We start from the raw sequence: 15768 nt of genomic DNA, 5'->3' as shown, positions 1-15768 counted from the left end.
ATTGACTTTACAGTAGGATCCAGCCCCTCACATAAGGCTCAGACTAAAGGTTCTGCCAAACAGGAGATAAGGAGAATATGACTTCCAATCCTCCCAGGCAAGAGGTGTGCAACCTCTCATGGCTCAAGGAGCTGCCTTCGTGGCCACAAAGCAGCCATTAAAAGACAAAACCTTTTGTGTTAGGTCACAGAAGTCTTGATGACATAAATGAATTACCTCCCAGATCTCATTGTAGTTGTCTCTCAAACAGCTTGTCAAAATACGTGTCCTCCAATCGGCACCTATTGCTTCTTGCCCAGTATCTACACAGAGGGTCAGTACCTACTCACCCGTCTCCCCCAGTCTGCCCAATTCACACACGCAGTCAACAACATAACTACTCTACAGCCTTAGGGTCACTAGGATGGACAAGACTCAACATCTACAACACAAGGGATGTGAGTGTAGCCTTGCATGCTCTGGGGTTGCTATGAATGTCACACTGAGGCTGGGTTCAACTCTGGATCACATCAAGTCTGATAACGTAAAGACTTTGGACATAAACTAGTGCCTTTCTCTGGCCTCGCACAAGCCCAAAGTCCTAGCAGGGTCTGGAGCTTACAGCCTCCCCGTGTTTCCGCCCACAGGCTTTAGACCTTCCCACTCTGCCAGTAGACCTTCAGCACAGTGTGGTGAGTATTCTCTTGCTTTTCACTCACTAACAGAAGCTTGACTAACCCAGGATGAGAAGGAAAGCCCTTCAGCAAATGAGAAACAGACAATACTAGAAACCCAAGGCCATGTGTGGGAGAGTTCAGGTCTGGCTTCACAACCTGAAAGCACCACACAGTCTACCTTAGGCTTCTGGCTGACTGCAGACTTGGCTAGCATGAAAGCTTAGGCTTTCCATTTCTCATGTCAGTCACACAGGACAGGAAAGATGTGTTTTGTCTTGCAGCCTCCCATAAGGGGCACAACCCACCCCTGGGTCGGAGCCTCTGCTGGTGGCCCATGGTACTAACCTCCACCATTCTGGTAGCATATGTAGGGGAAACGCCAGATGTTGCCCAGGTCTACAGCATAGCCAATGACAGACAGGAGAAAATCCATCTTCTTGCCCCAGGTCTCCCGCTCCCCTTGGCGAATCTCAGCCACCAGGGTGGTGGTGGCTGCTGGGATAGCGTGTGTAGCTTCATCTCCTGCACTCGTGCTGGGAACTGCAGAATACCCATTGGATATCTGGCCAGGTTCTGCCCTGTCCCCTGGAGTGGGGACACCCTTCTGTAGAACACCATTTTCTTGACAGTCCTCTCTGTCCTTGCATGCTGACAGCACTTTCTGAGAATTCAAGGGTGTGGTCTCCATCCTGTTGGTCAGTAAATGATACTGATGCCCATCTGCCAAGGACCCAAAGTTGGTTTGACTCTCCTCCCAGTGTTACGGAGATAAAACTGAGAGCTCTGTTGGTAAAGCATACAGAGAAAGGAGAGAGAAAGTAGGGGTTCATTTGCTTGGGGTATTAATCACCCATGTTTTATTTTTTAAGAAAGGTCTCACTCTGTAGCCCAGGTGGGTCTTGAACTTGCAGCAGGCCTCCTTTCACAGCTTCCTGAGTGCAGGAATTACAGGCTCAAATGTTCTTAGGTGGCAGGGTTACAAATGCTCTTATCTGCAAACCAGCCCATTTGCTCAGAGTCAATAAAATCAACTAAACTTTTCCACAAATGGATGGTGTCAAATCACCATAAAGTAATTTGAAAAGGAAACAAAACAAAAATAGCAAATCACCAAGATTGCTTGCAGAGGCCCTACTTAAGAGCCAGCACTTGCGTCATTTAGAGGGACACCAATGTCCCCTGTAGTTTATCAGTAACCCAGAGGAATGTCAGGAGAAGTTCCCTGCAGAGCCAGAGAGCCCTGTCCTGGATGCCATGCCTAGAAACAGCAGCACAGCGCAGCTTCTGTCTGACTGACTGCCAGCAGGAACAGTCCTCTCCATTTAAACTGAGCACCTGATGTGAGATTTTACATATGCTGCCAAGGTGGTCTAAAGAAGAAAAGAGAGGCAAAATACCACCCTTGGGCGGTGCCTGATTTTCTCACCCTCCCCGATTGGCTCCAAGAAGATTCCAGCTGCCTGCAGCTGTGTGCAGCACAACCAGGTCCTCTCCAGGTCCAAGTGGGCCATGTCTGTCACTGCTCCTCACCATTCATATTTCTTGCCACTTGCCAGCAACTTCTGGGGCTAAGCCACTTGCTACTGCAGCCATGAGCACGCCAGTGTGCTCGTCCAGAGGGTCAAGGAGAAAAGTGTGCAGGCTGCTGACTCCAGACTTGTCTCTGATGACCCTGTTCCCACGCGCCCCTGCAGAAGGCTGGACCCTGGCAGCTGCACCTTTATTTCACTGCCATGGTGGGGTGCAGGGGAGCAGCTGGGCTCTCTTCTGGACTAGGGGTGAGATTTCTACACGTGGAGTAGAAATCTGAGCCCTTCTGGACTTTAAACCTCCTGCCTGCTATAAACTTAGAAGCAGCCAAGGCCTTCCAGGTCACTCTCCATTTCTCTTAAGCACTTGGCAGTTTCAGAATTAGACTCTGCCTCTGCTTCATTAAGATGATGCCATACCTTTCTAGAAATGGACTCTTACACTGCTCACAATGGCAAAGATCCCCCGCCAGCCTCAAAGGCCAACCATGGGAGGAGGGCAAATGCTCAGCTCCTTCCTACTGGGGTTTTCAAGAGACCCCACATTTTCCCTTTCTTTTTCTTTGCTTCCTCACCGGGATCCACGAACCCAGGCTGGCCTTGAACTTGCCACGTAGGTAAGGGTGAGCTTGAATTTGTCTGACCTTTCTGCTCCCACCTGTGTGTGCTAGATCACGTGAGTGCACCACAGACCCTGGGTTTATGCTGCACTGGAGACTGAAAGCAGGACTCTGCTCCCTGGGCAAGCACTCTACCGACTGAGCAAAATCATAGCTCTATACAGCCCATAACTCTCTATACAGACAGGTGGGAAGACAAAAATATCGTGAGGGGCTAGGCATATAATCTAAGTGGTAGGGCATTTGTTTAGCACACACAGAGTTCCCACACACATACACAGAATAAAAACCTGAACACACAATATAAATATTGGCAAAGATTAGACACAAACAGCAGGAGATGAGAGTAATTAGAGTTTTGTGCTCAATTTTTTTTCACTGTAGAGTGTTTGGCCTTTAAAAGGATTGACTATTGTCAAAAATATTTAGAGAAACAAGGGGTAATTTGGTTACATGGAAATAGGGTATACATGCATATATATATGTATGAGCATGTCCTTGGGTCTACCCTGCCCAGCTGTTTGGCCCCTATCCTACCTGACTCAAGGATGCAAATGCCACTGAAAACAATGGGGGTCCTGATGCATCAGTGTAGACAGAGCCTCATTCTGCTTGCTTGCTGTACCAGTGTCTAGACTCTGCCAGTTCTCCACTGTGTGACCTAAACATGAAGACCTTTTTCCTTGTGGTGCTGGAGACCAAACTGCAACTTCACATGTGCTACGTACTGTAAGTGTTTTGATGCATCGGATGGGACAGGTATTCTGGCACTGGGGAGTCACAGAATACTGAGTTATACAGTTCAGGTGGAAAGGTATCCTGGAGCTTGGGAGCCAAGGACCACCACAGGTCACAGTAAGCCTAGCTTACAGCCCTGTCTTAGGGAAAGGCTCCCCAAGTGTATCAGCTCTATTCTGGCAGGAGAGGGTCTTCCAGCTGGGGATGTTCGCCCAGTGTAGTTTAGCTCTGGCAGGAGGTTTCCCGGGTAAAGTTGCTACAGTTCAGCTCTGCTCCGGGGAGAGTGGAAAGCTGAGTGTAACAATTCCACTCTGCCAAGGGAAGGTTTCCCCAGCAGAAGTGTTACAGCCCTGCCTGCTTTGCGGCAAAAGATCTTCACCCAAAGCTGGTCAAAGGGGTTTATTGGAAGGAAGCAGCTGGACCGGCCAAGCTGAACATACACAGGGTTTATAGGGATTCTTGGGGGCAGGGGAAGTTTTTCCAGGGTAGGGATTGGTCAGATTTCAATGCTGAGCTCAGATTAGTTAGAGCTCTTGCTCAAGGATTAGTTAGTTTTCTGCATAGGGTTAGGGTCAAATTTGGCTCTGGTTTCAGGGCCAAAGTATACTTCTTTCTCTGGTCCGTTTTAGCCTTTTGGCTGTAGTTTTAGGACCAGGGTGTATTTCTTTCACTGACTCTGATTCCAGGGATAAAGTGTGTTTCTTTGGCACTGGTTTCAGGGTCAGGGTACATTTCTTTGGATCTGGTTGCAGGGCCAAAGTGTGTTTCTTTGGCTCTGCTCAGGGTGTGTTTCTTTGGCTCTGCTCAGGGTGTGTTTCTTTGGCTCTGCTCAGGGTGTGTTTCTTTGGCTCTGCTCAGGGTGTGTTTCTTTGGCTGGATCTTCTTCCCTACACATACCTGCTTTACCACTGAGCTGGAGTCTGAGCCCTGACAAACTTCAAACATAGCCACATACTCACTCATCTGCCACAAGTTAACTACTCATCAGTCACACATACATTTACATTTATTTATATGTTTATATTTAGTATATCATTTATCATGTGTAATTACATATATGTATATTTATATATTACATATATTTAAATGTATTTAATACATATTTGTGTGTATGTATGTGTGTGTATGTGTGTATGTATGCATGTGTGGGGTGAGGAGATGCTGCTATATCATTATAGTTAAAGAGAAAACTATGTTGAACTTGAACTTGGTTGGTTTTTCACACTAAACACAGGGAAACCTGACGACCAAACAGTGAATGTAGAAAGTGTCCCCGGGGGTGAGAGTGGACAGTGACTGCTCAAGCATGGTTCCTTACTCTCTTCTCCATCCTGCCTGAAGGAACTGCTTCCCAGCACCAACACCAGGACTTCCCTCACACTTAAATTGCGGGATGGAGGATGGATCAACTCAGGACAGACCTTGGGGAAAGGAAGAGGCAGCCACAGCCTCAGGAGCCAAATAGTGTGTTCTAGATTCTGTGTTTTAGTTTTCCCCTTGGGCATCTTGCAGCAAGGATGGAAATTTGTGTGGGCTGCTGCTCTCAGGGGCAATGTGGATTTCCCAGGGTGCCAGGGGCTCAGCCCCTAAGATACAGTCTTTATTTCTTGGCAGCTATGATGAGCAGCTGGTGGGAGTACAATATCCTAGTCTCTATTTTTATCTCAACCATCATAAAGCTCTAGTTTCCTGAAATATCTGCCCAGTGCTTTCTAACTTGATAAAAATAAAGTAAACCTAGTCAGAGCATCCCTTGGGCCTCGCCACAGGGGTCTGTCTCTATCATCCATTTTACTTTCTAGGGTTCTATCCCACCCCTAACTTTTGATCACAGCACCCAGGATACAAAGTTATAACCCCTTGAAGCCACAAAACAAGTTCCCATCAATTCAGTCTCCCCACCTTTCCCCATTAGAGGAAAACTCCTTCCAGCTACCAATCTGGGTCCAGAAGGCAACTGGCTTGAGCTCCCTCCTGGTGGCCCCCTGACTCCCTTCTGACTTCCCCAGTGGTCCAGAGCCCCAATCAGGCTTTCCTGACACCTGCCTCCCCTAACAATGGTGAAGTACAGTTCTAAGAATCCTCTCCTGAAAGCTTTTCTAAAAGATATTTTTATCCTGCGGGGTAGGAAGACGGCAAAGGAGGTCAGTATTACAGTGCAGACCTCCTCCTGGCAGGCTTTGAATTTATCCGTGGACAGAAAGTGCCCCAGAAGCTGCCCTCAGCACACAAACACTGTTATCCCAGGCGGAGAAGCTAGCTAGCTGTGCATGGCACCCTAGCACCCAACTGTTCTGCTCCCACCCCACTCCCTGCCTCCTACTCCCCACCCCAGGGGCAGCTTGGCAGCTAGCTGATAGTTCCCTTTCTGTTCACATTCCCATTTCCCACCAGTTCTCTCAATTTGTCCCTAGTTAGTTAAAAAGAAGTGTTTCTAGGCTGGGGGCCATGCTAAGTGGCAGAGTGTCTGCCTAGTAAGAGCCTTGAGGCCCTGGTTCCATCCCCAGAACTGAAAGAAGCCGGAGGAGCCTGGGAGGAGAGACAAAACCTGTTTCTGTTTAAACTTCTGGTCAAATCTCCATTTTTCTTTGCACAAACCATCTCTGTAGCCAGGGGAACCGGTGTCTGAACAAGCAAATAATTATAACAATTAGTCATAAAATACCCGACCCTCTGGAAATGCCCGTGACTCTTATGTTTAACGCCCATTGGCACATTCTAAAAAAATATTCTGCGAGTTTTGTACTCTGACTCTACCTGTCAAGATCAAAGCGAGCTCACTTCTCAGGATACTCCATTTCCATTTTCAAAACCAAAACAAACCTCCAGCGTGAATTCTGGGTTGAACACTGAGATAAGATTAATTACAGGTCATCAAGCCAAGTAGCAATTTGCATTCTCTGTGTGGGAGGCGGCACTTCCCCAGGTTAGCAGAGCTGTGGGGCTCTAGCACCAATAAACATCCAGCCTACTCCAGAAGGCATGAACTCTGCCCAGCAGTACAGTCCTACCGTCCTCTAAAATCAGAGCCATGTTCAGAGGGAAGCTCGTCCTTCCTGAAGAAGCCGAGGAGCCTGGGGTTCCTGCCCCAGGCCACACAAATGACATGAGGATGTCCCTCATGCTAACTTGGAGTTACTCAGGAGTTTGTGTCACAGGACCTTGGAAATTCTTTGATTTCCCCCTCTCAGGCTGTACGGTATAAAGCACTGGCTTGCATTCGTATCTGCCCAGGGCATGCTAGGTAGAGCATGCTAAGGTGGGTAGCACCAACAGTGGGAGCCATAAAGGCCCCAGCTTCCCCCTCAAGTGAAACAAAGAGACATGGAGTACAATCAGAATCTAGTTTAGATATGACCTCCACGGTCACTGCCTTATGCAAAGGAGTCCATGTTTGAGAGATACCTTTGTTTTCTGGAATGGAATGAATAGGGGGCATTCCTCAGAGTAGTTTGGGACAGTTACTGGGAAAACCAAAAAGTTCTGTACTGACAACAGAAAAGGGGCATCCCAATTTCTCCACACAGAGGAGACACCAGGATGGATTCAGATGTGCCCAAGGGCACCCAAAAAATGTAATGGATTATTATATGCTTTAAAAAAAAAGGGTATAGGTTTGGCACAAACAGGCAAGCGTAGTCTCGGTGAGCATGAGCAGCCATGCCCAGATAGTCACCATCTCCAGACATTTAGCAGGTCTGTGGCCCAGGGCACTCCTTTCTGTCTCACACGTCTACGGTGACAACCCAGAGCCATCACTTATTGGCTGTGTGACTTTGACCAGGCCGCTTAACATCTCTGAGCCTCTTATTAATTCCTCCAGTTTAGAAAAATTAAAAGGCTCCTGTGGGAATTACAGTATGACAAATGCTGGGTTTAGCACTAGCAGCACACAGGCAACAGCAAATGACGATGGGCGTGTCCGTGCCACCAACACACAGGACACCCATTCCTGGAACTAAGACCCACAGGGCTTGTGACCTGGGGACCTGGAGGCCCACTGGCTTCGTGCCTCTCAACCAAGACGCGTGGTCATCTGCGAAACTTGTGAACAGATGCTTGGGCTGTGCTCCCGAGGTCTGTGTTGGAAGGCACATAAACAAGCACCCCAAATTATGTCAGGATGAACCCCGAAACATGCCCACACATCTCCACGCTGTATTCTGGGAGGCCCATCGAGAGACACTCTGCCTCCTCCGTGAGGCGTCCTCTTTGCACCCTTCAGCCCTGAAAAATTACTCACTCATCACTCACATCCTTGACGATGTGTTTGCTTCAGGTCCCTCTGGAAGCAGGCCCCGTGGCTTCAGGTGTGCGCTCTGGAACCTGCTTACTGCAGCGAGCCTTACCCGGCTCTCACCTGGGGGGGACTGCAGCTCCGTGCTGGGCCGCCCTGCAGCCCCTGGAGCCCAAGGTGACTCACACAGGCCCAGGGTCCCACCCTAAGAGCCCTGTCCCTCCCACCCCTCCCCCATAGGGTAGACCCACGGTGCATCCCTAAGTGGAGGAGGGGACATCTCAGCAATAGTTCCAAGATTCCAACAGATCCCGGGCTGAAGAATCAGGATTAAAGACGAGCCTGGAGGCTCTGGCTTATTGAGACAAGCACAGGCAGGTAGAGCCTCCACGGCCTGCACTCAGAATGCCCACTTGCCAGTTGCCTGTTTGAAACTGGGGTGTGTTTCCTACTCACAGAAGTAAATGTTATCAAAACAACTCTGTAAAACACAGCATGCAGGTGCTGAAACCCACCAGAAACCAACTGTTTATTTAACCCTTTGTTTCTCAAAGGAAACTAAAAGCAGATAAGGCAGCTGACTCCCCTGCACAGGCCTGGGGAGGTGTCTTCTAGTCTCTTGAAGGGCTTTTGAAGTAGCCAGTTATTCCATTTAACTTAATTTCACACCGGCCCTGGTGGCTCACATCTGCAATCCCAGCACCTTGGAGGCTGAGGCAGGAAGAGAGGACAGAGTGAAGGGCCAGGCTGGGCTAGGGGGAGACCTAGCTTTGAAGAACAAAAGGGAGATAAGAGTCCCTTCACAACACACAACTTTTAGCAGAAGAGAACACTGTCTGTGCTTTGCTGCTGTCATATATTTAAATTTAAATGTGAATTAGGACAAAGAAAGGCAAGTGAGGTGTGAGGGACAGGAATGTCACTTTAAATCAGGTTTGCTTTCCAGTGCTGGAGATGGACCAGTGCCTGGCATACAACAGCCTAGCCCTCTATCACCGAGCCTCACCCTACCCAGAACTCAAGATAAAATAGGGATGTCCCCATCACAGCTTTGCTTTTCCTCCATACGAGCACATTAAAGACAGTCTCTGCGATGCAGACAGGAGGAAACAAGAGAGGACAGGGAGACAGAAGGTGACTGAGCAAGGGGCTAGGGAAACGGCTCAGGGAGTAAAGCGCCTGCTACACACGCATGGGGTCCCCAGCACACGCATAAAAGCCAGGCAGGTGACTCTAGCACTAAGTTGGTGATAGTGGGTGAGGCGTGGACACAGGACAAATCTCAGAGACACCGCCTCCAAACACACACACCAGTCAATCTAGTCCAAACAGCAAGCTCCAGGTTCAGTGTGAGACTATCTGAAGACATAAAATCTTCAGGACAGTCATCAACCTCTGGCCACACGTGCCCACACAAGCAGCTGCAGCCCCACACACTCATGCACACACATGTGCGCACAGGGTGGAGAAAGAGAGACAAGGCACACGTGACACCGCTCCCCCAGACAAGCGGTTTATGATCACCCCACCCTCTAATGAGAGCATCATTGAGTCAGGCAGGGGGATACTGGCGGGATTAGGGATTGTGCGGAGACTGCTCTTTCGGCACGGCAGAGAAGTGTGCGCATGGAGGGCATCTCCAGGAAATCACACTGAAACGTTTAGGGTTAAATGTTCAGCCAAAAGCATTATATCTGAATACATAACTTGTATAATCACATTAACCATATTATGACCAAAGTCACATTTTGCAGACTTGGCAAAAATGGATGATTTTTTTTTTTTGCTTTGTTTTTGTTTTGAGAAAGAGTCTCACTGCGGAATCCAGGTTAGCTTCAAACTCCCCATCCTCTTGCCTCCACTGTCCCAGGCTTGGGATTGACCATGTGAGGCACCAAACCCAGTCTCAGCTGAAATCAGCAAGAAGAAACTTCATCCCACCCTTAGACCAGGCTGGGGCTCTAGTCGGCCCTCTCCCAGGGCTGGGCACAGGGAATGCTCAGAATGGCTAACCCCACCTCGGTCTACCCTCCTTTCCCTCCGTCCATCTCTGCTCCTTCAAAACAAGGCAACAGCGAATGTGGTCATTAAGACACTTAGCCTGGCAGGGTCCTGAGAGCCAATGGCATAGGTGGCTTCTCCTCTAGGGTTTTCTGGATGCTCTATCCTCATTTTAGGGCCCTCCCATGGGGTGGGGGTATTTACTTGAAGAACTCAGTTTATTCCTATTTTACTCCACAGGTCAGAAACAAAGAAAATAAACTGTTTTGGCTTTTATCCCAGAAGGTCATACAAACATATGGAATGACAATAGCCCCTGACTGTATCCTCCTGACACCTGTCACCTGGTCTGGGCTCCAGAGTCTCACAGAGCACTCAGCTGTTTCCTGAACTAGCCAAGAAGAAGCACCTTCAGGTCATCACCTGACCTATGCAGGCCTTCTCACCTCTGCCCTCCCTACTGCAAACACTGTCAGGAAGAGCTGGGCCTGGGATCCCCGGGGTCTCCTTCCCTTGTCAGTGCCTGGGAAACTGGGATACCTCCTCCATAACTCCACACGGCCAGGGTGATTCTCGGGCTTTGCACATTCATGGAGTTCGTCCAGTTGTGGAATTTAACTTATGACTTCATACCTAATAAGTCCCCTAGTCCAGCAGGGTTGGGTGGGAGTTTAGGAGCTGCTGCCAGTGTCTAGGGGAAGCCAAGCAGAGGCGGGAATGACAAAGGCATTCCGAAGCTTCATGCCAGCCTCATCTCTACTGATTTGGTTGCCCTGTTATACACAGACTGGGAAAAAACACTTGCTGGTTTGTACTGTTAATGTTCAGTAAACAAGTATCCAACTTCTCAGTTACCACTGAGAGTAGCACACACACACAGACACACAGACACACAGACACACACACACACACACACACACACACACACACACGCACACAGAGTTGAGGTGTTACAGAATAGCACTTTCTGAATGTGGATCAATGTCACAAGAGTTCAGCCTGGAAATAAAGTGGTTGTGTTGGCCCATGGTGGGTTCCATGTCCACCCTAGCAATGTGCTGCCCCTCTGTGCTCTGGGACAATCAAGCAAGCCAGGTTTCTTTTTATAAAGAATAACTTGATCTATTTTTCCACCTGGGTCTCTTCTAGGAAGATGTATTTTTTTTTTAGAATGCTGTTTTGTCTGAGAAGGAAGCAGTTTCCTTGAAGTGACCCCCACCCCAAAGGACAAGTTACAGCTGTACCACTTCCTCAGGTAGAAACAAGCAGGTCAAATGTGGGTCTCCTACCCATGCCTGTTTGGCTGGACACTGAAAACCTCGGGGGGAAGGAGGGCCAACCTAGAGACTAGCAGAGAAGTCAGCCTGTCTGTGCACCTGGAGGTCAGCTAGCATGGGCCACTGAGGAATCCAGAAACTCCATCTGCTAATTGGGTGTGGTTTAGGCACAGAACTTAACTTACAGGTGTCTGAGCCTTCAAAACCTCTGCCCTTGCAGAAGCACCAGGAGATCCCAGGAGGATTTCATCTCACAGCAGTGCCCTGGTGGTCTCAGCCCTTTTGCACCATGATTACTTTCTTCAGGAATGAAGGTTAGAACCTTGGCCGTAGGCACTCAGACATCATGTTTCCCAGGTCCCGTTCCCTCTTACTCAACATCAGTTCACTAGCCCCAAAGGACTGTCAATGCTACTGAAAACTGAAGCCTCATTTGTCTTCCCCACATGAAATGACTGCGTAATTTCCCATCTGGCCATTGGCATCTGAAGTTAAGAGTTAAGTCATAACCACATCCTGTTAATACAGTAATCAAAAGTAAAATTCAGGCAGCCTGGGCACCCACATGATACCACAATGAAGGGACTGCCACGAACTGGCTTCAATTCCAGTTTGTCTTGGGCAGGGCACCCAGGCTATTTGCAATCCTGCATGGAGGGTGCCCAGCTCAGCTCCCTAACCCCTGCTGCTCACTCCTCATTCCACAGTCACCACCCTTGAATCAGCTAAGTAGAGAAGATGTCCTTGAACTCCTGTTTGCTACAGATGTGCTCCATTGCCCCAGGGAGAGCCAGTCTTTACTGTACTTTACCAAGCAAAGTCCCGACAATGCTGCACCTATGACATTTCAGAAATTAACTGCCAAGCTAGGTATGTAAATCCCTTTCTTTCCATGTTGATTAGTGGTAAGATGCCTGTTCCGGGCACAAAAGACACTAGGGTCAAGCCTCACAGCTGCCCAAATCATGAAGTTAAGATTGCCTTTCCCCCAACATTCCTGCCTCCCAGCCACTGATGCTACCCAGCTCTCTACTACATTAAAACAAACCCCAGTGTTACCTTCTTAGACATTTTCCCTATGTAACTGAAAACACATTAAATATTTGATCTCCCCTTACTACGATGAGAGCTAGCTAGCAGGTCCATAAATAATCCATTGACCTGGTTCATTTTTCTGGACAAAATTGATCATAAAAATACATACACAAGCGTTTGTGTTGTCTGACTCTTAAAAATTCTACCCTTCAAAATTTTGAGCACTCTGAACTGAAAAAAGAATAATATTTGACAACCCCCCACCACGAACAAAAAAAAGGAAATCTCCTTCGTGGCCACCAGCTTTTTAGAAACAATTTGAAATACATCCCAGCCCCCACCAACGGCTGGTTACACACTTCGGTGTGTGACACAGCCCACTGGCGTTTCCATAAATTCTGAATGGTCTGGGAGCTGTCTGAGTTGGCACGCGCTTGCTAGCAAGGCCATCCGAGCGCTGGACCTCTTAAGTGTCACTCAAAGGTTTTTCTGGTTATTTGTATCTGCCAGCGTCTTTGCATAAAGCCACAAGCCTGTGTCCCAAAAGTAAAGCCCAAGTACGAACCACCGCTGGAAACTATAGCAACTTTTGCTGGAGAGCGAGGCTGGGCGAGGTCAGTGCAGGGGTGGGTGGGGGGAGTCCCCCAGGTTTCCATCGGGTCCCTCGCAAGAACCCTTCGCGGTGAAGACAAAGGAGCCCTAAGCCCGGAGAGTCAAGCGCGGGAACGAGAGCTTCTGAAAAGAAGCATGGGTTAGAGACAAAAAATTTAAAAATAATAATAAAAAAAGGAAAGCGACCCACCTGCGGGAGGCGCGGCGGCGGGTCCGGGGCTGCGGAGGCGGCGCGACCCTCGCGCCCTCGAGGCACCGGCGCGGCCGCTGGAGTGGCGCCGCCCGCCGTGCTATTTGTACTCGCGGCCCCTCACATGGTCTGATCTCTAGATAGCTGCCGCCAAAGAGCTCCGCAAGAATTTTTGCGTCACTTTGAGACCGAAGAACTTTATGGTTTTCCGCGGCCGCAGCTCTGCTGTAGCTGGAGGCGGGGGAGGGGCGGGGGTCCACGAACCCTGGCCGGTGGGAGGCGGACAGAGCCCCCCATTCATTCACACTCACTCACTCATAATCATCCACATTCACACTCACCCACACTCACGCGCACACACAGAACTCAGGGCCGGGGTAGGGCCAGGCAGGGCAAAGGATGATTCTTCTGCCCTTGGACTTGGGTGGCGGGAGGATGCTCCACTAACCGAAGTTAATTTTTTCCTTTGCCAAATCTGCCCCCAAATTGTGTGTAGGTCCTGTTCCGTCCTGTTCCGTGTCACTTCCGACGAGCGCTCGTTCTTGACCACAGGCGGGCACCCCAGACAGATCTGGACCATCTTTCCAAGTACTTAAAGAACCCGACATTGTTCTGGGTTCTGTAGGTGGGACGTGAGCTCAGCCGGGAACCTCCACGTGCCGGGAGCCGCCCGCGGCTGCCTACAATAAGTACCCCGGGGGAAGCCGAGGGTGCTGCGGTCTTGCTACCTAGCCACAGACGAAAACAGTTTTGCAGAGAATGTCGGTGCTGGTCCGCAGACCCGCCGGTGCCCCTGGGACTGGGCACCCGACAAACGACCAGCCTTTGAAGGCACTCAGCGTTTCAACGGGAGCACATTGTTGTCAAGTGTGTATGGGTTGTCTTGTTTACACACGCAGGCTTAAGCATGAATTTAATGTTGCTACATTCTTTTTTCATCAAAATTACGGGAACTTTTTTTTTTTTAAGAGCGGTACTTGTTTTGGACTGTGCCTGAGGCAGAGAAGCCAGGACCGGGGCTCGCCTGTTCTATCTCTCCTCATCCAGCCAGGGAACTGGGGGAGCAACATCAAAGCTAGGGAGGAGATAGTAATGGCGAATCTGTGGCTGCGAGAAAGCTTCCGGCCCCTTTGTTCCAGAGGGACTTGAATCTAGACCTCGGAACCCCCAGCTGGGTTGAGGAAGGCTTGGATGGCTCTCTGTCCGCAGGTGTGGGCGACTCCGGGCCGCAGGGATCATCAATACGAGGCTTTGGTGCCACCTAGACGCCAGGACGGGGGACTGCAAGGAGAGGCCGGAGAGTGGACTGGGGAAGCTACCCAGGGCAGACAAATCCCAGAGTCGTGGGGCCTTCACCGGGCTCCTTTTTTTTTTTTTTTTTTTTTTTTTTTTGAGACAAGGTTTCTCTGTGACTTTGGAGCCTGTCCTGGAACTAGCCCTTGAAGACCAGGCTGGTCTCGAACTCACAGAGATCCGCCTGCCTCTGCCTCCCGAGTGCTGGGATTAAAGGCGTGTGCCACCAATGCCTGGCTTGGGCTCCCCCTTTCCAATAAACAGTGTCTGCTATCCCCGCCGCCCCGCCCCAGGGACTGTCACTACCTTGCATACACAAAGCTGCCAAAGAATGAGGTCGTTTTGAGGAGGGTTCCAGGCAGACAGAGGAGCAAGGCTCTTGTCTTCACTGCGGCTGTCCCCACGTGGATTAATTGTTACGGGCTCATTCCTGACCTTCCTAGGCCTTGCCTCCTCCTGCCCGGTTGCTTCCCCCTTGTTGGTACTGCCACCTTTGTGTGTGCTAGGTGTTGGCGACATTCCTCCGAACTAGATGAGGTAGGGGAGTGCAAACCCTCTTCTGTTTGGGGTTGGGCCAGGCCCTTAGCCCCAGAATCCCGGGTCTTGTCTTGGAGAATGATAGCAATGTTGGTCCAGGCTGTGGGGGATGGAGAGGCTCTCTCTCCAGGGATGCTGAGTTCTCCCTTCAGCTGGGACTAACCCCAGGTGGTCTCACCCTGCCCCCCCCCCCGGGTTGTAAGAAAGGCCACTCGGCTGTGCACACAGTGCCCATCCCTCACTCCCCACAGCTCCCGGGGCTAGTGAGAATTCATATCCTCTCTCTAAGTGTTTTCTTTCCTCTTACCCGGAGGCCACCCTGCAGGAGCAACTGTCCAGCAGTCCTCAGCACGCCTAGCCCCTCTCCCTGCAGAGCCCTGTTTGCCTTCCCACACATCCTGCCTTCCTCCCCCACCAAGAGCCCCGTTTCTGACATTTGGTGGGGATACGGGGAGGAGATGCAAGCCAGAAGCCCACAAAGACATTGCACCGAGTTGGTACATGAGGAGAAGGCTTGACAAAGGAGACTGATGGAGGGAAGATGCTAGGCACTCCTCTCTTTGCTCACTTGCTTGATCCCAGAGACATGGGGCTTAGGGGCTAGGTGCAACCGTCTTCCACAGCAACAGACACCACCACCACCGTCACCACCACCACCACCGTCACCACCACCACCGTCACCACCACCACCGTCACCACCACCGTCACCAAGAAGACTAGCTGGAGTCCCAAAGCCTGACAGTGATCCACTGAGGATACGGTCAGGACAAAGCCCTATGCCAGCTGCTCCCTCAGGAAGCTCCTGGTGCCGTGTCTGTCTGTCTGCTTGCATTCTGTTTACACAGTGGCAGAAGACGGAAACCCTCCCTTCCTCCTGGGCTTCTTCTCCTGCCCAGGAAATGGCAACCAGCACCACTCCCTGTCAGGGAATCTCCTGCTTCAGAGGTCTGCCATGGTGGCCTGTTATCTCCACGGCAGCTAACTGGGGCTGACCCAGCTGATAATGATGATGAACCAGATGAAGGGTACCAGGGCTGACCATG

At 50.2% G+C, this 15768-nt stretch overlaps 1 protein-coding gene across 1 annotated transcript in view; it reads right to left on the bottom strand.

The window, feature by feature from the left end:
* The window catches only part of Slc6a4 (solute carrier family 6 member 4), a 34381-nt gene extending 21381 nt beyond the window's left edge, over positions 1-13000 (bottom strand). Inside the window, exons 1-2 of the mRNA XM_013111559.3 lie at positions 12896-13000; positions 1002-1439 (exon numbers count right to left, since the gene is read on the bottom strand). Of these exons, the coding sequence (XP_012967013.1) occupies positions 1002-1344 (343 nt within the window). The 5' untranslated portion in view covers positions 1345-1439; positions 12896-13000. The remainder of the gene's footprint in view (positions 1-1001; positions 1440-12895) is intronic.
* Between the last annotated feature and the right edge of the window lie 2768 nt (positions 13001-15768).

This window comes from Mesocricetus auratus, unplaced genomic scaffold, assembly GCF_017639785.1.
Source record: "Mesocricetus auratus isolate SY011 unplaced genomic scaffold, BCM_Maur_2.0 Super-Scaffold_100007, whole genome shotgun sequence".
In the NCBI taxonomy this organism is placed as follows: Eukaryota; Metazoa; Chordata; class Mammalia; order Rodentia; family Cricetidae; genus Mesocricetus; species Mesocricetus auratus.
Note: the sequence above shows the minus strand (reverse complement) of the source record. Positions and strands in the feature narration are given on the sequence as shown.